This window comes from Typopeltis vanoorti, chromosome 1 (genome assembly GCF_054136105.1).
Source record: "Typopeltis vanoorti isolate ZY-2024b chromosome 1, IOZ_Tvanoo_1.0, whole genome shotgun sequence".
Taxonomy (NCBI): Eukaryota; Metazoa; Arthropoda; class Arachnida; order Uropygi; family Thelyphonidae; genus Typopeltis; species Typopeltis vanoorti.
The window spans coordinates 75,645,432-75,668,892 of record NC_143549.1 but is presented as its reverse complement, the minus strand read 5'-3'; the positions used below and the strand labels follow the sequence as shown (position 1 = coordinate 75,668,892).

At 34.6% G+C, this 23,461-nt stretch overlaps 1 protein-coding gene across 1 annotated transcript in view; it reads right to left on the bottom strand.

Moving 5' to 3' along the window:
• LOC150110101 (putative receptor-type tyrosine-protein phosphatase mosPTP-1) overlaps window positions 1-23,461 on the bottom strand; it is a 349,618-nt gene that overhangs the window by 92,482 nt on the left and 233,675 nt on the right. Inside the window, exon 14 of the mRNA XM_090413286.1 lies at window positions 20,064-20,198. Coding sequence (XP_090269412.1) covers window positions 20,064-20,198 — 135 coding nt within the window. The remainder of the gene's footprint in view (window positions 1-20,063; window positions 20,199-23,461) is intronic.

The following is a 23,461-nucleotide window of genomic DNA, read 5'->3' as shown; positions in this document are numbered from 1 at the left end:
AATAACTTTTTTTTAAAGATTTTAAGCATAATTAGTTTGGGATGAATGTTTGCATAAATTATGAAAGAGAACTCTTTTTATATTTCTGTCTCAATAAATATTACATATGAAAACTATGTAAAAGTAAAAATGATGTTTTGTGAAAACTTTGTATATGATAAAATATATGATAGTTAAAAACTATCACCCTGGTGTATGCAACAATGAACTCACTGCTACTTCTCCACTGGATGAAGAAACTCAGGTGTATGAGGAGGTGGTATTAGAGCTGTTGCACAAACTGAATAAGAAGTCAGCAATATGGACTGATGGATTATCAGCATGGATGCTAAAAGTGTATTCAACTGAACACACTTTTAGTATCCTTTGACCAGGCTATATAATCTGAGCCTCAGAACAGGGAAGATTCTGCAGGAGTGGAAAGAATGTATGATAGTCTCACTGCACAAGGGTGGTGATCAGTTGACCAGGCTATATAATCTGAGCCTCAGAACAGGGAAGATTCTGCAGGAGTGGAAAGAATGTATGATGGTCTCACTGCACAAGGGTGGTCACGTTCATATTCTATAATAATGTTACCACTGAGCTAGACAAGGGGAATGGATACACCATGATACTTTTGGATTTTGCTAAAGCTTTTGACAGAATACAGAATGGAAGACTGTTGCATAAATTGGAGAATATGGGTTTGGATTATAAAATATTAGCATTGATAAGAGGATGGCTGACTGACAGATATCAAAAAGTGGAATATTGGGGATGTGAGTCTGCAAGATTTATAGCAACCAGTGGTATATTACAAGGATCAGCCCTTGGTCCACTGTTAATCAATTTGTACATTAATGACATTGGGAAGGATATGACAGGCGACATACAGCTATTTGCTGATGATGTATGGATGTCAGTTCAATATCAGTAAATGTAAAGTCATGCACTTTGGCATGATTTAATATCCAATATCATATCATATTAGCAGGATTATGCTAGAAGAAACTGATCAGGCTAAGGATCTTGGAATGTTAATAGATAGCAAGTTGAAGTCCAAGGGCCATGTAGCAATGAACATAAACACAACTCAAAAGATAATTGCAATAATGAAATGAACTTTGACATGCAAAGATAAGGATGTCATTTTGCTTCTTTATAAGGTCTTAATAAGACCTTACTTGGACTACTTTGTGCAGGTCTGGTTTTCCACTGTGATTCTGATACAGTGGAAAGTGTTAAAAATGATATCAAGATTGTGGAACACTGATTATGAAAAGAGATTGAGAATTTGCAGACTGCAGGCACTAGTAAACAGGAGAAAGAGAGATGATATGATTGAGACTTACAAACTTCTGAAAGGATCATACAAGATTTCAGTTGATGGAATTTTTCATTTTATGGAGTGTGGGGAAAAGGACAAGAGGACATCCTTGAAAGCTGAGAATGAATGCCACGAAGAAGAAGAATGTCGATAAGATCTACATTTTTCTCCCATAGAGTGATGCATGATTGGAATGGATTGCCATTGGATGTTGTGTGTGAAAGCAGTGCGAATTCAAAAACAAGTATGACAGCTGATGCATTTAGTATATAGCCTCCCTTGATGAGTCCCTGACTGCTTGGAAGTCTCTCTTAATAATAATAATGATGATGATGATGATAAATAAAGTTGTAATTTTGGAACCAACATGCAAGAGTTACTATAAAATATTCAAAATAATAAAACCATTAAAGGTATTGTAATTGTAATGATGCTCCTCATTGCTTTTTAAAAGGTGAACTTTCAATATTTCTACCCAGTTTTTTTATTATAACAGCATAAATATCAAATAATTATTATACAAAACAGCAGTAACAGCAACAACAGAGAAGATGAAGCATTTCTCAAAAATGAAATGTCTTGTTAGATCACCTCTCTGCAATCATGGCTAACAGGAACAAATCTAGCTGCTGCTCCTTCAAAATCAGAATAGTATTTTAATGAATTAATCAAACAGGCAATAACAATATTTCATTACAAACATCCAGTTACATATGTCTTTGCAATAAAAGACCTAATTATTTTATCATACAGATAGCAACAAAAGTGTAACTCATTTTTTGCATACAAGAAAGGTCACAGAAAGCTGTATATTGAAATTCAAGATAACAGTATTTATTGACTGCCAATTCCTGAAAATCCTATTATTTTTCAAGATAGTAATGAGTATACATAAAATTTCATTCATATAATCCAAGGAATGGAACTATATAGATTGATATTTGAAGGAAGAATAATTTCCTAAAGGAAAATATTGAAAATAGTTGCAATTTTCAGACATTATCAGTTAACTCCAGAAAGATAAACAATCATTATTTCTTTCTCTCTCAAAAATATTATTCTGAATGTTACACACAAACACATTAAACTCTTACTAGTTCAATAAATTACAATCCAGGCTCAGGTAATGTTTACTTTTTTTAAGTTTTTTTTTTTTTCACTTCATTTTTTATCCAAATCAACAATTGATAGTTGCCAAACAATGGGTGTCTATAATTTTTCAAGTCAAAAATTTAATTTGTGCTTGCAAAATGGTTTAATCATGAATAATGGCCTCAACTAGAAGTGCAGTGAAAAGGTAACATGTCGCCTGAATTATTTTAAATAAATTACTAAACATGAACATCAAAAATTGTCAAACAAAAATTCCACACACCATAAATCAATCATTTTCTGACAATGAAGTATGAGCTACTGAGAAGAATAAAAAGTCGGTGAGTAGAAGAGTTCTGCAAATATCTCACCTCAAATACAAACATAATTTTTCTATATGAGAATGCCACTAGAAAAATCTAATGATGAAAACTTTACAAACGCTATTTACATCCAACAAGAATAACAGCCAAGCTGAAGTGTAGAGTGGATATACAATAGACTGAAAAAAGATTTGCAAAACATTGAAAGATTCTTCATTTTAGTGCAAGTAATAATTAGCTGGATATGGATTTCATAGGAGACACTACTGGTATCTTTCTTTTTTAATTAGCATATGCATTTGGGCATACTAATCCATACTGCTGTTAAAACTAGATTACGTTTCCTGCTGCAGAGTCCAAACTAATGAGAGTTTACTGTGCAACCACAGTAAACTGTGGGCATACACATACACAAAAGAAATCAAATTTAATGCATATAATTGAACTCTTAGTTTAATTTTTTGGGGGAAAATGGTTGCAAATTAATCACTTTAAAAGAAAGGAAATGAAAAAAAAAAAAAAGTTCCATTTAAAAATATTAATGGGCATTAATATTAAATTTAATGAATTTAACAATTGGTTTTCTTCCCCAAAATTATATTATCTATAATTATTCACTGTTGCATCCTAAAAAAAAAAGATAAATAAATAAATAATAATAATAATTCCACAATATTAATAAATGTCCACATGAAACTAACATAAATCTAATGTTTAAGTTATTGTTAAAGTGTTCTCTTATTTACAGCTGGCAACACTGCTTTTTGGGATGATTTATTACGGTTAAAAAAAATGAAAAGACAAGAAGAAACAGAAAGCAAACAAGCAAATAAAAGCATAGAAGTTTCCAACACAACACAAATTTGCAAAATTTATTTTCAGCAAATCACCATGTTTGTATTTACATGTATATATTCTCAAGTTCTTAAACTTCCTCTCCCATTACAAACAGTTTCTTAGCTCTACTATTTTGTAAATGCTTCTAAATGTTAAGGTGAAAGCTGTAAAGTTTAGGTGAAACAAATGCCAAGCCAATTTTATATGAATGAATGACAAAGATTTACCCAAAGCAAGAAGCACAGAGGTATACAGTATAGAAAAATATGAGATAATGTGCCATGTCAAATGTGTATGTAAGTTGCTAAAAATGTAATATTTGCATTTGATTTTTGCAATATTCGTTGTGTATGTTTTGTATTGAATATAAATATAAAAAATACAATAATATATGTCTATATTACGATTTTTTTATTGAGGGGGGGGGGCATGAAACATTTTAATTTTTCCAAAGGGGACCCTGGACATCCAGAAGTTTGGGAAGCACTGCCTAGAGGACATGTATGATAAATAAGCCTTTGGCTCTCTATTTCAGTAATACATGATGGCTTATTTATTTTCAGTTACAATCTAGAAATTATTGAACAAAGAATAAAAAAAAAATAAAAAAAAAAAATAAACCACACTATACTGACATCGGAGGTCGCGGTATCTCTCAGATACAATTTACTGTCAAATATCACAAACCTTTACATAATGTGTTAAACCAAACTGACAGCAAAAAACAGTGCGAAATATCACTCGTAACATATGAATGCACAGCTACTCATAACCTCCAAGCTATACACTGAATTGTGTAAGAATATTTATATTAAACATTTTGCATGTATCTGTCAGATCAGCTGCGAGTTCGGAGGGTTAAAGGCACGTTAATCAAAACTTTGGCTGCGTATATCAAGGGATTGCAGCAATTAATTTCGCATGTTAATCAAATCCCGCATTAAGCAAAACCGCAGGAAGAGGGATACCTGTATATACAGATATATGAGAGTTAACCAATTGATGACACTATTTGAGAGTAAGTGACAAAATAAGTCAAGTTCCCGAGGCCTCCAGGGATGGAGCATGTGGAAAGTGATCAGTGCTATGCATAGTCTATACAGCACTACATACAAAAGGGTGACTATAAAATTTCCCACAGATTTAGCAAGTGGACACAGAGGCCATGTTTGATCCTAACATGCTAAATCTGTTAAGCTGGCTTCAGAGGTGTCGAGGTAGATTGAATCCTGGATCTGACAGGTGGATCCGAGATCAGGTACTTGTTTGTAGCTTGTACTTCATCCCTGAGTCTTCTCCACCAGTCCCAGGAGATCTGGATGGAGGTAAGGTAGCAAGTGGAGGGGGAGAGATCTCTTAATATAATTATTATTACATGACACCTTCAGGGAGTCCAAAGACTCATCGAGGGGGGCACCTACTCTATAATTCTTGGTCTCCACCACTCAATCCACCAATTACAATGAACCGTAACTACACCGATGCCATCTGCCGCCCACCACCACCACTAGCATTTTCATAGACAATCACAAACATTCATGCCCATGGCAGGATTCGAACCCACAGCCTTTTGGCTGGAGAGTGGATATGCTAACCACTTGGCCAACCAGGCCAGCTAATATGGGAAGGATGATGTTATTTCTGATTTTATTTCTTTCTGTCAAGGCAGCTTCTTCTTCTTCTCTTCTGAAGCATGGAGGAGTGATGTGGGAAAAAACAGACAACTATGGAAGAGGAGTAGACCTTAAGTTGCCAGAGACGGTTCTTGTTGTTATGTTAAGCTATGTGTCCATGAGAGTAGTGTGGTGACTTTGGCTTGAAACTGGTGAGAGCAGTATCTGACAGTGAGAAGACCAGAGTCAGGGCTACCCTTCTAAGGGTTGAAGCATTACAATCCCAAGTTGTGCCTGTGAGCTCTTGTTTATGATGTTGTTCCTGACAGATATCTCTAATTTATTTTTTTTTTCCCAAATGTTGTATCAGTGTGTGAGAATGCAATCAAGCATGACACCAAAGTAGCAAGGATTACTTTCATGGATTAGAGTCCTGTTGCAGAAGTTTATTTTTAGTTTTCTAAGAGTCTTGTGGTTATTTAGGTGGAAAGCAGAAAAAGCAGTTTTGCTGGAATTAGGGGATAATACCTAGGTTGCAAAGCAGTTCTGCAGTGAGCTCAGTGTTTCCTCAAGGCCTTGAAAGGTATTGGCTTGGATGGTGATTGCTATATCATCAGCACAGATAAACTTTCAACTAGTTATAGGAGGGATGACACATGTACAGGTTGAACAGATATGGGGACAAGTTTATCCTAGGGCTGCCACAGATCATTGTGGCAGCTCATAGGATAAACATTCTGTTTTTTTGAGAATTCAGATGAACCTTTATTTTCCTATTGGAGAACATTTATTTTAGTAGTTTTTTGGCAGTTTATTATTTTGGCTGTTTTATACAGTAAGCCTTTCTTTCATATAGTGTCATAAGCTGATGTTAGGTCTATGATAGCAGTACCTGATTCTAAACCCTTTTGGTATTCCACTTCTGTGGACTGTGAGGGTCAGGACCAAGTTGCAGCAGCTTCTGCCAGGTCTAAATCCAGCCTGTTCATTGAGTAAGATAGCTTCTTTTTTGGAGAAATCCTAGAAAGGATAATCCTCTCAAAAAGTTTGTAAGTGGTGCAGTTGTTGTTCGGGTCATCAGTTGACTCATTGGGTTTTGGCAAGGCTATTATTCCTTGATTCATTCCAGAGTTTCAGAAGTTATTCATATTATTATTGAGAGAAGTTAGATAGCCAAGTTTTTGCTCTCAAGCCAAGGTGAGTAAGAAAACTTGGAAGGATGCCATGAATGCCAGGAGCTTTACCTGTTTTAGTTAGTTTAAGGGCAGAATCAATTTCATCTTGAGTTAATGATTTGGAGTTTGCTGTAGATGTAGATGATTAAAAAGTTTTTTTGTAAAGTTAATGGATCTCTTTTTTGGTATCTGTGGGAATTCTGGATTTAACTTTTTGTGCTAAAATTTTTTCAATACGGTTTGGTTTTACTTTTTTATTTAGTTCTGTTTGGAGTGCTGGTGCCTCACAGTCAATAGAGTAGTGACCATACCTTACATCTTTATCTAACGAAGGTGAGGTTGAAAGTTTTTTCAATTGGTTATACTAGAAATTAAAGATGCCAAAGAAATTATATTTTCGGTTTCATCCTTTATCCAAGTGTAAGTAAACAAAGTTTGCATGTGAAGTAACTTAACGACTGGGCTACTTGTATCTCTCTCTCTCTCGAATCTCCTCATGTCTGCAGACTCGTGACCTTCCTGATGATGCTTCGCCATTTCTTTCTCTCCTGTGCCTCTCTTTATTGCTTGTTCTAGTTTAAGTTCAGTGATTCTTGATATTTGGTCAATCCACCTGTTGGAGGGTTTTCCTCTTTTTCTTTTCCCACACGGTCTACCTTGGATGATTACTTTTTCTATGCAGTTGTTTTCCCTTCTACATATGTGTCCAAAATATTGCAGTATTCTCTTTTCGATTATGTTTATCAGTCTTGTGTGGATATTCAGTTCTTCTAAAATACTTTTGTTTGTTCTCTTTTCTGTCCAAGACACTCTTCGCCCCAATTCTTCTTCTGTCATCTTTTGTCATAGTCCAAGAATCAGAAGCATAGAGAAAGATCAGAAAAAATAAGGTTTCTACAAGCTTAATTTTTGTCTTTTTGGAGATGTGCCTGTCTTTCAGATCTTGGTTAAATCAGTCATTGCTTTTTTAGCTAGTGCTATTCTTCTTCTTATCTCTTTTTTTTACATCCATCTTTTTTTGTTATCATCACTCCAAGGCAGTTGAAATGGTCGACAATTTCAATTCCTTCTACATCTATCTCTTCTGCATTGTTAAAATCATTATTTTCATTTTATCTTGATTTATTCTTAAACCGTGGCTTAGGCTTTCCCATTCTAATTGATTCAGGATAAATTTTAATTCCTGTTCGCTTGTTGCTATTATCACTGTGTCATCTGCATATCGTAGGTTAGTGATTGTTCGGTCACCTAATTTAATGCCTCCATTCCACTTTTCTAGAGATCTTTTCATTATAATTTTGCTGTAAAGGTTGAATAGTAATGGTGAGAGTATGCATCCTTGTCTTGATCCTTTTTCAAATTGGAATGCAGAGGACAGTGAGTTTTCAATTCTTACTATGGCTTGATTTCCTTGATATAAGTTCTTTATGAGGGTTATTAGATGGTATGGTATTCCTGATTCTTGCATGATATCATATAATATCCCACCTCATGCAGTCAAAGGCCTTGGAGTAATGTATAAAGCATAGATAAAGGCTCAAGTTGAATTCCCTTGCTTTTTCAATTATTTGTCTGATGTTAGATATATGATCTCTAGTCCCTCGACCTTTTCTGAATCCTGCTTGTTCTTCTGAGATCTGAGATCTATAAAACTTTGTAATCTCTCCTTAGTAATGTGTAGTAAAATCTTGCTGGTATGTGAGATAAGGGCAATGGTGCGGTAGTTTTCACAGTTGTTGTGATTGCCTTTTTTTGTAGACTGGGATAATGGTGGAATTGGTCCAGTCATTCGGCCATCTTCCAGTCTTCCAGATTTTGTTGCATAAATCGTGTATCCAGTTGACTGCATTCTCTCCAAGGTTTTTCAACAATTCAGCTGGTATTGAATCAAGACCTGGGGCTTTGTTTTTCCTTAATTTTTTGATTGCTTGTTCTACTTCACTTATGAGGATTTCCGGCTCTGTTTCCATGTTTTCCGTAGCTCCTTCGTCTTGTTGAATAGCTGGATCCTTGTAAAGCTCGGTGTAATACTCCTTCCATCTTCTGGCTGTCATTAGTGTCATTTAAGATATTGCCATTTTCCTCTGCAATTATATTAAGTTTTGGCTTGAATTTTTTGGTTATATCCTTAACCTTCTCGAATAAATCTGCTGTTTCATTCGAGTTGGAGTGTCTTTCTATTTCTTTACAGATGTTTTGGATATAGCTATTTGTTTTTCCTTAATTTTTTGATTGCTTGTTCTACTTCACTTATGAGGATTTCTGGCTCTGTTTCCATGTTTTCCATAGCTCCTTCGTCTTCTTGTTGAACAGCTGGATCCTTGTAAAGCTCGGTGCAATACTCCTTCCATCTTCTGGCTATGTCATTAGTGTCATTTAAGATCTTGCCATTTTCCTCTGCAATTATATTAAGTTTTGGCTTGAATTTTTTGGTTATATCCTTTGGTTATATCCTTCTCGAATAAATCTGCTGTTTCATTCGAGTTGGAATGTCTTTCTATTTCTTTACAGATGTTTTGGATATAGCTATTTGTATCATTTTGACAAGATTTCTTAATAGCTTTATTCAGGTTCAGGTAATTTGGGTTTTGCCAATTTGTTATTTTAATTTGTTTCCTATTTTCAATTAGTTCTAGGGTTTCCTTTGTAATCCATGGACTGCCATTCTTCTTTTTTATTGGATGTGTTTGGCTGCAGATTTTACAATGGTTTGTTTTAGGTGTGTCCAATATGATTCAATGCTTTGTTCCTGAGGTGTGCTTTTTTTTTTTTGTTTCTCGAGCTCTGATTAATGTCCATTGTAAATTTGTTGTCTATTTGTGAAAAGTCATATCTTTTGTTGCTGTTATTCATATTTGCTTTCAGATGGATCTTTAAATTAGAGGTTAATAATTGATGGTCTGATCCACAATCTGCTCCTGGCAATGTTTTGGTGTTATTGATTAATGTCCTCCATCTTCTGTCAATTAAAATGTAGTCAATTTGATTCTTACATTGATTCCCAGGTGCTACCCATGTGTATAGTCTCCTCTTGTGCTGTTTGTACATTCTGTTAGTGATTACTAATTCCCTTTCAATGCAGAACTCCATTAGTTTTTCTCCTCGTTCGTTTCTAATTCCTAGTCCGTATCTTCCAACGATTCCATATAAGTGATCATCACATGCATTGAATCCCACCTTAGCATTGAAGTCTCCTAGAACTATTCAATTAGTTATTGGACTACTTGTATATAGAGGCTATAATGACTTCACATCAATTGCCTTAGTATCCCATAATGCTATGCATTATTGGAAGGGCCACTACAATAATAAGGTGTGACACCTTTTGACTACTAATATATGGAAATATATGGCTTCTGCATTACTTCAACCTTGGTATCTCTTCTGGGTCTGGCTCTCCTGATGAGACCTAAAAAAGGTTGAAACTAGTCTGGGTAGTGGCCCTTACCATAATGCTGTGCATTATGGTATACTAAAGCAATTGATGTGAAGTCATTAGCCTCTATATACAAATAGACCAGTCATGACTTCACGTGCAAACTTTGTTTGCTTGGATAAAAAGTTTGCACGTGAAGTAACTTCACGACTGGGCTACTTGTATACAGAGGCTATAATGACTTCACATCAATTGATTTAGTATACCATAATGTAAGGCACATGTCCTTACAAACATGAATAATGCTATGCATTATGGGAAGGGCCACTACCCAGATTAGTTTCAACCTTTATTGAGATCTCATCAGTGGGAGCCAGACCCAGAAGAGACACCAAGTTGATAACTTTAACTGTTATCAACTGTAGGTGGAATTATGTTGATGCTGTTTTCAATGAATTCAGTGAATTTTGGCCAAGTTACTTTCCTGAAATTCCATCAGAGCATTGAGAAGCTGTTAATTCTGGGGATTGCAAGTCTTATAGTAATTAGTCAGCACAGACCCTTCCTAATTACTATAGTAATTAGGAAGTGCAAAGCTTGGCCATTCGAGTAGAGGAGACTTATATACATCACAGATTCAGCGGTTGTGCAGATGGATACCAACAAAAAAGTTTTTGAATGTCCCAGAGATGCATTCCAGATTTGCTTTTGTGTAGATGTCAGACTATATCTTTCATCATGTTTATCAGTGAGAAGGATGTAGCCAGGAATGGTAGTGTTTTCTTGTGAGGTGTGGAGAGTTTCCTGTAGAGCAGGGGTGTCAAACTGGTGGCCCACAGGCCGCATGAGGCCCACAAAGCAATTTCCTGCAACCCACAATGCCTCAAGGAAAGATTAAAAAAAGGATGAATGCTTTTTATAATAAAACAAAAATACCATATTTACTCGAATATAACTCGCTCTCGCATATGACTCGCACCCCTGATTTTACTTTACAAAACAAGAAATGAAAAAGTTTCGTATATATACCTTGCACATGAAAAAAAAGTTTAAACACGTTCAAGTCGGGGCTATAGTAACTCCCTCCCCGGGATAAACAATATGCCCCGCCCCCAACTGCCACTGTTTTTTCCAAAAATAAGTAGTTTCATTGTACCACTGAATAAAGTACAGACACATTTGCTGTCTGTGTAATATATTTGTTTGGTGCAATTAGAGACAATGGGATAAAAAGGGTACTAACTAATGAATCACATGTCCTCCTCCCACATTAAACATGCTGTGTAGACTCAAGCAAAACCATACGTTGCATAGGCAAACACAGTATCTAACCGAAAACTACTATTTTTAGTTAGATGTGTGCGAGTGCACCCACTAACTCAAACTCAACGCAGCAATAAATTAATTTCGGTTTAATTTGGTTTAAATGCTATCTATTGTAAATATTAATATAACAAAAATATTCTTTGTTTTTTTTTGCGTTGTCATAATCATTATATTATTATTTTATATGTCTTCTAATGACTTAGAATAAATAAAATTTTTGTTATTAATTTTCCAATTTATTTATACCTATTCTTTCACTTACCTTCGATTCTAATTTGTGCAGGTTTTTTTAGTCAAAATTCTTTTGCGACCCAATTGAGATACAGTTTTATGGCAAATGGCCCATGGCCCAATTGAGTTTGATACTCCTGCTGTAGAGCAACAATGTCTGCTTTGTGCCTGTTAAGGATATTCTTTAGTACCTTTGATTTTGTTCCAGTAAATCCTTCAATGTTCAGTGGGATAGTCAGGCAATCCTGATATTGTTGTTTGGTTGTATTCATTCGTTTTAAGGTGATTGCAAGTGGAAGTTGAGATTTAACAGGACACATATAACTATTTGTTGATGATGCAAAGATAGGCAGAGTAATCAGAAACAACTGACATGCATACTTTCAGAATTATTTAAATAAGCTGGAATTGTGGGTATGTGAAAATGGCTATCAGTTCACTGTTAATAGGTGTAAAGTTATACACCTTGGGTGTAATGAGAAACATAATGGCATATTTGATTGGCAAGATTATACTAGAAGAAACTGACCAGGCTAGGGATCTTGGAGTTTTAGTAGACAGGAAATTGAAGTTCAGGGACCATATAGAAAAAATTACAAATACAACTCAAAGGAGAATTACAATGCTGAAATGAACATGGAAGGATAAGGAAGCCATTTTGTCTTTTATGTGTAGTTCCCACTCACAATATATTCCCACTATGTTTGTATGTGAGGGCCAAGTTTTTTTTTGCCATGTTTATCAATTTTAAACTATTTTTTGTCATTTTTATTTATTTTTACATAGTCTGGAAACTGTACTCTAGAGACCAAGCTTCAAACTTTTTCAAGCCACTTCAGGCCTCCAATACGTGGGGTAGTGATGGTCTCATACCAGGTGATGAAATTCATCTCCCACCTAAAGACAATCATAAACATCCATGCACATAACTATACATAATAAATAACGGAAAAACTCACGTAGAAATATTATTTAATGGTATAATACCATTAAATAATATTTCTACGTGAGTTTTTCCGTTATTTATTATGTATAGTTATGTCTACTCACGGTTTACCTCTTTTAAAACTTATCCATGCACATAGCAAGATTCAAACCCACTACCTGCTGGTTGAAGAGTGTATACTCTAACCACTTGGCTAACCAGGTCAGCCTCTTCACAAGACTTTGATATGACCTCACCTAAACAAATGTGCACATGCAGATTAGTCTCCAAGGTAACAGATGCAGCAGAGAGAATGAAAAAGAGTGTGTTAAAAATGATACTGGGACTGTGGAATGCAGGTTATGAGGAAAGAATGAGAAGTCATGAACGGAAAATACAAAATACACACAAACAAAAGTTATATAATGAATCAAGACATAGCTTCAGAGAATTATCATGATATATCATCATATAAATGAAATTTATTATTATTCTATTAGTTTCCTTGGTATGCATATTCCTGAAGAAGCTACTCACTGTACAATATGATTGAATCTGACATTAAAACTAGCAGGAAAAAAAAAAGTATTATCTTATCTATAACATTTAGGAAATATCAAACGTAGGTGATTTGCTGATTTTTTTCCCCATAAATAAAATTAAATTAGCTGAGTAAAAATAATATCCTATAAACAAAACATACTGCCCAGGGAAACTGACATAGAAAGAATTAATTATCTGAATCCTTCTGAACTAGAGGAAACTTACTGTACAGAACTAGGAGCCTGCAACAAAAGTAAATACCATGCCTTAAACAGCTACAGTTATAACATGCTATGGCAGTAATTATTTTGGGACTTAAAGGATTTTAAGGATGACTAAGCATGAAAATAATCAACCAAATTTCACATAATATGGTGCTTCTCTTTTGGCAGGAGATACATAAATAAAACAAGTCATTATTACTAAAAACAGTTTTTAAAATATGATGGAAACATACAAATATGTTAACTGAACACTTTTCAAAATTAATTATTTATTACAAACACCAATGATAATAAAATCAAGACTACATAGTTCTATAAATAATCACAGTATAAATAAGCTTACTATATGATAGTTAGCATATAGATAAGTATACAGTGATTATATATTAAACTAAAAAGAACATATTGCCTTTAAATTTCAAAAAATAAAATGAAGTTATATCTTAATGTGATAAATAAAGCTTATTAAGACGAAAGTGCAGACTGTTTAAAAAATAACATAATAAAAAATATCTCATATAACAGATATTTTAAACTTTACTGTTCACTTAATTCATCTCAAAAAATTTAGCTTAATTACTATTACATCTCAACTACTTCTTTTAAATCAACAACTAATTAAAAATGTAAACCAACATAAAATGAAAAAAATAAAATAAGTTCATAATACGTTTGGTTTTTCTTCTCTGAGGACTTCAATTCTCAGAGAAGAAAAATTGCATAAAACCTTTCATATTTGAATAATAATTACCAAATAATAAAAAGATAGAAAAAAAATTACATACAACACTGTATATTATATACTGTACATAAACATAAATGTTTAAATGACTAAATAACCCAAAGGAGGAGCATTTAAGGTACCTCAGATGTTGCATCAGAGGAGGAGGAGGACTGTAGATACTAGCTTTAAGAATTCAGTGGAGCAAGCTGCCTTTCTTAATAGCAGTATAGCTTCAATGTTTCTCTTGACAGTATAGTTCCAATTCTATGAAACAATCACTCTCATTCACTTTGGTTACCTTGTTATTCACTATGATAACATCTTGAATATTAAAGGTATTTATTCTGTAGAAAAAGTTGCTGCAGTTCCACCAACCAGAATTTGTAAGATTTCTCGAATTCATCATCAAGAATAATATTAATAATAAATAATTTCAGGCTCAGCAAGCATTTATGGGCATTGCTATCTATGGCCACTACAGATATATCGAAATATTTTAATGCTCAGCTTATGCCAATATTTAATAATTAAAAAAGAGTTAGTCAATTGTTTGCAGGACACAGCTGAAGCTAATGCAGTTATTATCTGCAGTTTTGGCAAAGAAACTATGGTATGAGAGCTATCAGTTAAGTCATTATAGCTGTTAACCATGTTTTCTAGCCAGTCGATAATAACCATCATCTTTTTATATCTGTAGGATTATGCTAAACTTCAATACACTGAATTTTATTATATAATAAAATTAAACAACACTGAATTAGAAAAAAAAAAACACTCACATTTAAGGAGCTTTGAATATAGTATTTGAAAGTTAGCACTAGCTATTATTTCAGAGTAGCCAAGTAATTCATTATTAAAGGATGATAAAAAGAAGAATCCTATCTTGGATTGGGTGGTTCATAATATTGGCTGATAAAAGAAGGGACTGAGCAAGAGAGGGGTTATACATTACCTGGAAAGAAATTTCAAAATGAGATGTTTATAGAGAGAGAGAGAGGAAGAAGAGAATGCAAGATGAAACAAAGAGACAGAGTCTATATATATTAAGAAGTTAGGCTAAAATTGATGAAATTGAATCCATAGCCAACATGCTATGGGTTCAAATTTCAGTGAGATTGGATGCTTTTATGAATGTCTTTAGGTGAGAAATTAATTTCATTGCCCACTATGAGACTATCACTCTGTTTACTGGAGGTTTGAAGAAGCTTGAAAAATTTCCATTCATCTCTAGAGCAGAACTTCCAGATCATATGACCAACATAATACTGATATACTGTAGGTGACCCTTACCTTATTTTCTGAGATTCGGTCTCATATGGAAGTGGTCAAGTTTTTACCTTTCTAGAATCCTGGATTTTTTCCTTAAACAAACAGACCAGAAATCATATGCAATTAACACATGAAATATATATTTGTAAGGCTAGATAAGAGCAGTGTGGAGGGGCTTCCTGTGATGAGTTCTGGAATTGCATGAAGATACCATGTGATAATAACTGTCTTGAATGATTTAAGTTTTAATCTCTACTAGTTTTGTGTGCATCATAATTAGAGATGCACCAAATATTTGGTTTAGTCACTGCTCCAGTGAATTAGCAACCATCATTCCTCCACTTTCTGTTGCACATATTAACACAAGAGCAGCAGCTATACACACAAAACTGTGTCATGTGACATCATTCACCGGCAGAACACTTGTAACCAGTTCACGGAACACAAGTGTCCAGGAAACACTGGTTAAGAACCACTGCTCTAGAATATACCTTCTCCAGAGGGGGGGGGGGGAGTTGGTTGACTGATTATGGGATTATCAGTGCAAGGACAGCAAAAGTTATAGTGCACCACACCAAAGGTGACAGCAATACTTCAGGTAATAACAAAAACAGTAGAAAGAAATAAATCGGTAAATATCATGTTACATACAAAAAGCAAATTTTTTAAAAAAGCTTAAAAAAAAACAGTATCTACATATAAATAGAATTTTTAATCAAATGTGTAAAAGTTAATTCCTTTAAGTGACAATACCATCTGAGATTAGCTCTGTTGACCCATTCCTGGATGCTAACAATGTCTTTCCGAATATCCTCATTTTTAATATGATATTGCCATTGATGCCATCTGTTCATGCCCCTAGTCTTTCTCAGGACTCTCATATCTGTGGTGTCTCTAGTCTTTGGTACAATACCATCTGAGATTAGCTCTGTTAACACATTCCTGGATGCTAACAATGGTTTTTAATACAATATTGCCATTGATGCCATCTGTTCATCCCTAATCTTTCTCAGGACTCTCATATCTGTGGTCTCTAGTCTTTGGTCAAGGTTTTATTTCTAACCCAGCTCTCAGATCCATAAGTTAAAATTGGTTTGAACACTGTCTTGTATACAGCTAATTTAGTATTTTGACTAATTTCTCTCTTATTCCATATAAATTTATTAAGTTGACTTCCTACCAGCTCTGTTGATTATGTTGTCTATTTCCATATTTAATTTACCATCTTCACAAAAAATTGTGCCCAAGTTGAGAGTTTATTTTTCACTTGGTTAGACTATAATAAGTTTAGTTTAATTCTTTATCCAAGTGTGAAATTAATAATGATGTAATTTTTTTTTCATGTAGTACTATCATATCCTGTACACCCCCTTGAGGGTACATAGCAGGAATTTGATGATGATGATGATGATGAAGTGTGAGCAAACAAAGTTTGCACCTGAAAGTATCTTCAGGACTGGGGTAAGGTGGTACAACACTGGGAAACTCGTTGCAAAGGTGGAGAAAGCTCTCATCACTCCTATCTCAGTATCTCCCATAATGCAAAGCACATCTCCTTGCAGATATGTGTAATGCTATGCATTAAGGCAAGGGCCACTACCCATACCGGTTTCGACCTTTATTGAGGTCTCGTCAGCCTTAATGCATAGCATTACACATATCCGCAAAACCTTATACTGAGTAGGCAACAGTTAAGAAAATATCAACAGCAACTCAAACTTGTATGTCTATTCCACCATTGATAATTTCACCACTTTGTGATTGTGAGTGCTTCACTGTGGAGATTATCAGTCACATTACCTGAGGTCTCACTCCTGAAACAAGTTCAAAAATGATCCTATTCAATGAGAACCCACTTGTCAAGAATATTATGGAAAGGATATCACTGAAATATAAACCACCAGACACCCCAGTAGAAAAAATGGATACTTCTGTATACACTGAATGTAAACTAAACTCACAAAATGATCCTGATACATCAGATGACGCATTAAATATTTTTCCCAAGGAAGACATTGCTGGCCACACATGCTTCCCTAAATCAATAGACAAATATAAGCTTGAGAAAAGTAAGCCCTCCACATCTTGAAAATCAGACAAATCTACAAAGACAAAAGAATAGGAACATTTTTACAATGAAACCGTCTTGGGTTTTGCCAGAATATCGATGATATCAAGACTCTACTGCATAAACACAAACCTTTCTGTTTCCGTCTGAAGGAAACATATTTAAAACCCAGTGACCACACCTTAAGTAATTTCACTGTTGTTTGGAAGGATCAGAACTCTTGATGGTCCTGCCCATGTTGGAGTAGTTATACTAGGAGGCAGTCATATGCCTTTCCATCATGTCCAGCTTAATACTGCTCTGAAAGCAGTAGCAGTTTGCCTATCTATGAGATTTTCTTATAAATGGGTTCTGAAATCAGTCTTGATAACCTTATCTTGCCACTGCCTGAAGTCATACTTCTTATGAGAGACTTCACTGAACATAACATTTTGTGAGGTAGCACCAACACAAATAAACAAGGACCTCTCCCTTCTGAATAATAGACTCAGTACCTTCATCCATATGCCTACTTGCTCATATTCTCAATAGATCTTATAATCTGCTCGAATGTCTTTTTCCATTGCTCATATGAGATGTTAAAGAGAACATATATGAAAGCAATCATTTTTCTGTTATTTGCACTGTGTTCTGACAGGAATCATGCTCTCCTACACAAATGCCCCTGTGGAAATGGACCATGCTGACTGGAATGCATTTTCCCATCTTGCAAAATTTAATTCTAAAGCAGGTAGTTAGTAAGGATGATGTTCCTGGTTGGAACCAGGTGACCATCTCTACATATGATATGCATGGAAGTAGGCTGGATGATCTCCCCAACAATTGACACATCTAGCTTTCTTTGCAGAACAAGATTTATTATCATGCTCTTTACTACCACATCAGGCACAGGTGGTACAGCCATACCATGCAGTTGGGGCATACCCATATTTCTGATATTTAAAGCATCTCAGTGGATTAGGAATGTACACTCTAACAGGATAGTTGAGATACCCTGCTTTTACGGATGTTAGAGATTTAGGTGTATCAAAAGTAAGGAGGATGTTCCTGGTTGGAACCAGGTGACCATCTCTACATATCAGGATGCACCTCATGCTCGTCATTCCCTGATCTTTAAGCTCTGAACATATCTCCTCATCTGGAACATCAAGGTGATTTCATTTATTCTGATATCGCTCCTCTTAGAAGAGTTTACAGTTTTATGAGATGTTACTGTAAATGGTATGCCACCCATTGTTGCTTTCAGTAGTTTTTCTGAGTGATGCTGACTTGATGTATCCACAAGGATATCACCAGAATATGGTTTCTTGACTGTTTTGGGAGATCCAACAAGTCCTAAACCATTTTGAATAAAGAAGGATGGCATTTTACTTATTGGCTTTTCACCTGTTGTATGAATAATGAGAAATTTACCAGAGAAACGCTGGTAAATTTATACTGAAGTTGTGTCTGTTGTTTCTTACTTCTGTTATCAAAATATGTATCTATGGTATCAGTACCTGGTTGGAACCTTGTGAGGGATCCTGAAAAATTTGAGGATGAAGAATTCATGGAAGTAATAAATGGGCTCAGAAATAGAATGCATCACAGCAAACCATGAATCATATCCCTGGGCTATGGAGTAGGAGACTTACTGTAACACTCTTGACCCTTACAGGCAAGTCCATTAGCCAACTTATCCTGGCTGAGTCATTCAGGACTGCCTATCTTGCCAAAGCAGAGGTCAAAGTAGTTCAAGTCTACCAGGACTTCCCCCTTTCCAGATATCAACAAGTTGCACTGCACAGCAAACATGGCAGCAGTGCACTGGTCTGGAATGGAAAACTGGAGATAGTAAAAAAAAACTCAGGAGAAGTAGAGCAAATAATATGAGAAGAAGAAAAGAAAAAAAAAAAAAAGGAAGAATAAAAAGGGCCATCACTGGGAAGTCCTCTCCATGATGAACAGGTGTCCCCATGGGGAGGGCTTCAAGAGGTGCAAGGTGCCCCCCCCCCCCCCTCCACACACACACATCAGGATCTTGGGGGAATAAAAGAGTAGGAAAAACATAATATATAATATTCGTATGGAAAACAGGTAGAACAAGAAAAAAAATAATACATCACATTTTCGAAAGTGACTTCTTTTATGCCTCTATCTTCCACTCTGACCAGAATCCAAAAGATTACAAGCAGCTTTGAAGTGCATATATACTGTTAACAACTGAAGCATATAATGTATTGTATATATAAATAATAAATAAATATAAAAAACAAAGACCAAATATATATTTCTTATATATATTCCCATGTAAAGTCATCGATAAAGAATGAATAGTTATCTTACTTTTCTTTGGAAAGGACTGAGATCAACTGACACATTCCTAAGTCCAAAGACATTACATATGAAACATATAATCCACTTTTATTGAGTTTTCTATAACCATAACTTTTCCCTTTTCTAACTTCCCATCATCTTCTCTTATAAAAATTTAATTATTTTCACCTTTCTACTATCAACTAACAATGACCCCCTCCCCCATAATCAAGTCACTTTCATATGAACAGAGAAATCAAAACCACAGATGAGTACCATTCATTCATTTAATTCCAACACCAACCCTTTGTTCTGACAGACTACACCAAAATTAATTATATTTGTTACTATAATAATTAATCTAATCAGCATATATTGATTCAGCAAGGACCTGACATTTTTATGAATATGTTATTGTAGAGTGAAAGTAATAATAAGAATTTAAATTTCACTCTCTATATGCATTCAAATAATAAAATACTCCAGCTTACAAACTGAAAATAAACTTAGCTATGTATCAATTTAAAGTTCTTAAATTTAGTTTAACATGAGAAAGCACATAATCAGATGATTAAAATTTTTATCTGAGTATTAATTTAAGTTTTCTTATTTTTATATTCATCCCACACATGAAGCATAGACTAATGGTATGTAAGTGTGGGAACAAAGTAGTTGAGATGTAATCTAAATCAAAATAAACACAAGTTTCTGTATACATTTCCAAGATACTCACCCGTCCTCGTTCAACAAGATTAGTTATCATGACAATGATGTGTACTCTTTGTTCCCAAATCATGCGCCAATAATCATCAAATGTTGAAGGAAGTGGTCCCTGAGTGCCTATATATGCCCCAGGTTTATTGTATCCCTGTAAGAGGTGGAATATATGTATATATATATATTTTTTTTTAATATTTTTTTTGCAATGCAGACATTTCATTAATATTTAACTTAGAAATGTTTATATGATAAGATAATTATAAAAGTATATTCTAGATCATATTCCAATCTTTTTATTTAAAGATTTTTTTTTATTCCAAGTATTTTTGTCATAAGAACCTTCTGTTGTCATTATTTTTATCACACTATTTGTCAGGCCTTTTCATCACCTTTTTATTGCACATTTATTTTATAAGTAATCTTTTTTTTTCTTTTTTTTTAAATCCAGAGCCATTTTATTGCAGTCAATTTAGTTAGCACTTCTCAGCATTGTATCATCATGATCAATTAGAGTTATCATAATAAATGCCATTATTGAAAAATAGGAGAAAAGATATAACTGAGACATATAAACTGGTGAGAGAGGCTTAACAGATAGATGTAAAGAAGCTATTGCACAAAGTAATGGGAGTACAAGTCATTTCTGTAAGATGCAAATAGTATTGTGAGCAAGGGAGTTATGTAGATTCCTTTCATAAACCATGGTGGATGAATGGAATAAATCACCAGTGCTGTGCTGTACTGCAGATACCAAAAGAATTCAAAGGTTTGGTAAGAACCTCCTGTAGTAAGACAAATATTGATATGGAAGTCATGAAATTATTAATCAAACATTAATATTTCACGACTTAAACACACACATCTGGGGATACTCTCAGCATGAACATGGACAGTCAATTTTAAAGCAATAAAAGAATGAAAGAACAAAACATAGTCAACCATTCAGCTACTGCTGAAGCAATGCATGATGCTATTAAGATGCATGGAACAGCAATTACAAGAAAAAAACAAGCAGATAGCTGATGTAGAGCTTCAAACATATTAACTTTTTACATTATCTTTTAAGCCTCCATAGCTCAGTTAGTATCTAAAATGGCCTTCAGATGGAAAAACCTCGGTTCAAATCTTGTCCAGTTAGATCTAGTCAGAAGGTCAGTTAGTCAGTCTTATAAGGAAGGAGCAGAGTTTCCACCTTCTGGAAACTTGGGTTTTTTTCACTCCACAAACTAGGCAAACCACTAGAAGAAATATGCAATTTCTTTTTTGTGTGTGTAGAATAGCAGACAAGGCTTATGACAGGGAGGAGTAAATAAAAACTAAAAATAAAAATAAACATGAGGACTGAAACTTTTCTTTAACCAGTGTCTTAAATACTATCTCCATGCAATTCTCAAGAGGGATGAGAATAACCTGGTGAATTTTAATGTCAATAAAAAGGTGCCAAGAGAGAAGCTATTCAACATGATACAGTTATATGGTATCAATGGGGCATTATATCAAGCAATACTCAGTCTTTATTTCAGTTGTAAGTCAGCAGTTAGAATTGAAGGAAGTACAGGAAGATGGTTTAATGTTAAATCTGGTGTGAGACGAGGATGTACGTTATCCCCGCTGTTATTCATTATCTATATGGATCACATTATGAAGGAAAGTGGTATTAAACATGATATCAAAATTGGAGATGTTAATGTCAGCTCTTTGCTTTATGCGGACAATGTTATACTTATCAATAAATCCACTACGAATCTGCAAGATTCCTTGACTGAATTGAATAACTGTTGTAATAGACATGGTATAAAGCTCAGCAATAAAAATACAAAGACAAAAAAATAGGCAGAATCGTTGAAAATGTGAACGGAGAACCTGTGGAACAAGTAAAACATTTCATGTACTTAGGCACGATTTTTAGTGAAGATGGTAAATTAAATATGGAAATAGACAACAGAATCAATAAAGATGGTATAGTAGGAAGTCAATTGAATAAATTCATATGGAATAAGAGAGAAATTAGTCGGAACACTAAATATTAGCTGTAGACAAGAGAGTGTTCAAACCAGTTTTAACTTATGGATCTGAGAGCTGGATCAGAAGTAAAACACTTGACCAAAGACTAGAGACCACAGATATGAGAATCCTGAGAAAGATTAGAGGGGTGAATAGATGGCATCAATGCCAATATCATATTAAAAACGAGGATATTAGGAAAGAACTTGACATTGTCAGCATCCAGGAATGCGTTAGCAGAGCTAATCTTAGGTGGTATGGTCATTTAAACAGAATGGGCAAGGAAAGATTGGCAAAACAAGTGTTCTCTGCCAGGTTGGCAGGAAAATGACCCAGAGGAAGACCAAGATATAGGTGGATCGATACGGTACAAAGTGCCTTAGACGACAGAAATATAAGATCTGATAATATCGGAGTCTTGACAACAGACTGATCTGGAGGAAAATTGTAGATAGGAAGTTAGTAATAATGTAAATTTTTCATTTAGTACTATCATATCTTGTACACCCCTTGAGGGTACATGGCAGGAATTTGATGATGATGAAAATGCAATCCTCATTTCCTGGAAGAAAGACTCCTCACTTTCCCTTACTTTTAACAATATATGGCTCATCAACCACATTTAACCTATCCTGATGCAAGCATATCAGATCGAAGCCTATTCCAATCTCCAAAGAGCTTGGTGTTCCTTTTCATTCCAAACAGTACTTCTCTCTTGATCAACTACTGACACTTTAAAAGCTCAAAATCTTCCTGACTTTAGAATACCGTTCCAGCATTGGGGGTGATGACCTAAAATTACCCTCAAAATGCTTGAATGTATTCAGAAGAGAGCAATTCATTTAACTTATGACATTCTCTCTCTCACACACTGACTCCTTCCTGTCACATTTTCACAGATGCTCTGTAGCTGCATTATGTCTTTTATGGGTGCTGCTTCACTGAACTAATAACGACCATCCCTTCACTTTCCTCTAATCATACATGAACACAAGCAGCTTCTAGCCAACACTCATATACAGTTCAGTTCAGCTCTAAACTTATTGAATCATTCTATTCTCATCCTCTTTCTTCATTCCCTCACCTCTGTGGCACTCATGCACAAGTGCCACAAAAACAAAATAAACATGATAACTTTATTAAGCTGTTGATAGTGAAATGAACTTAAACTAGATCACTAGAGCAAAAGAAATATTTACTATAAAAAAAATACAAGGCAAACAATCCAAACTGTAATGGACGAAAACACTCTGTAGGACTGAAATGTTGTCTTTTTCTTTTTTTTTTTTGAGACTTTTGTGGATGGGAAACATGTTGAACAATTAAGTTCTGTATATATATTTCACATGAGACTGTTGGGCAACAAACTCAATAAATTACTTGTTTAGCAGTGTCATGCAGAATATA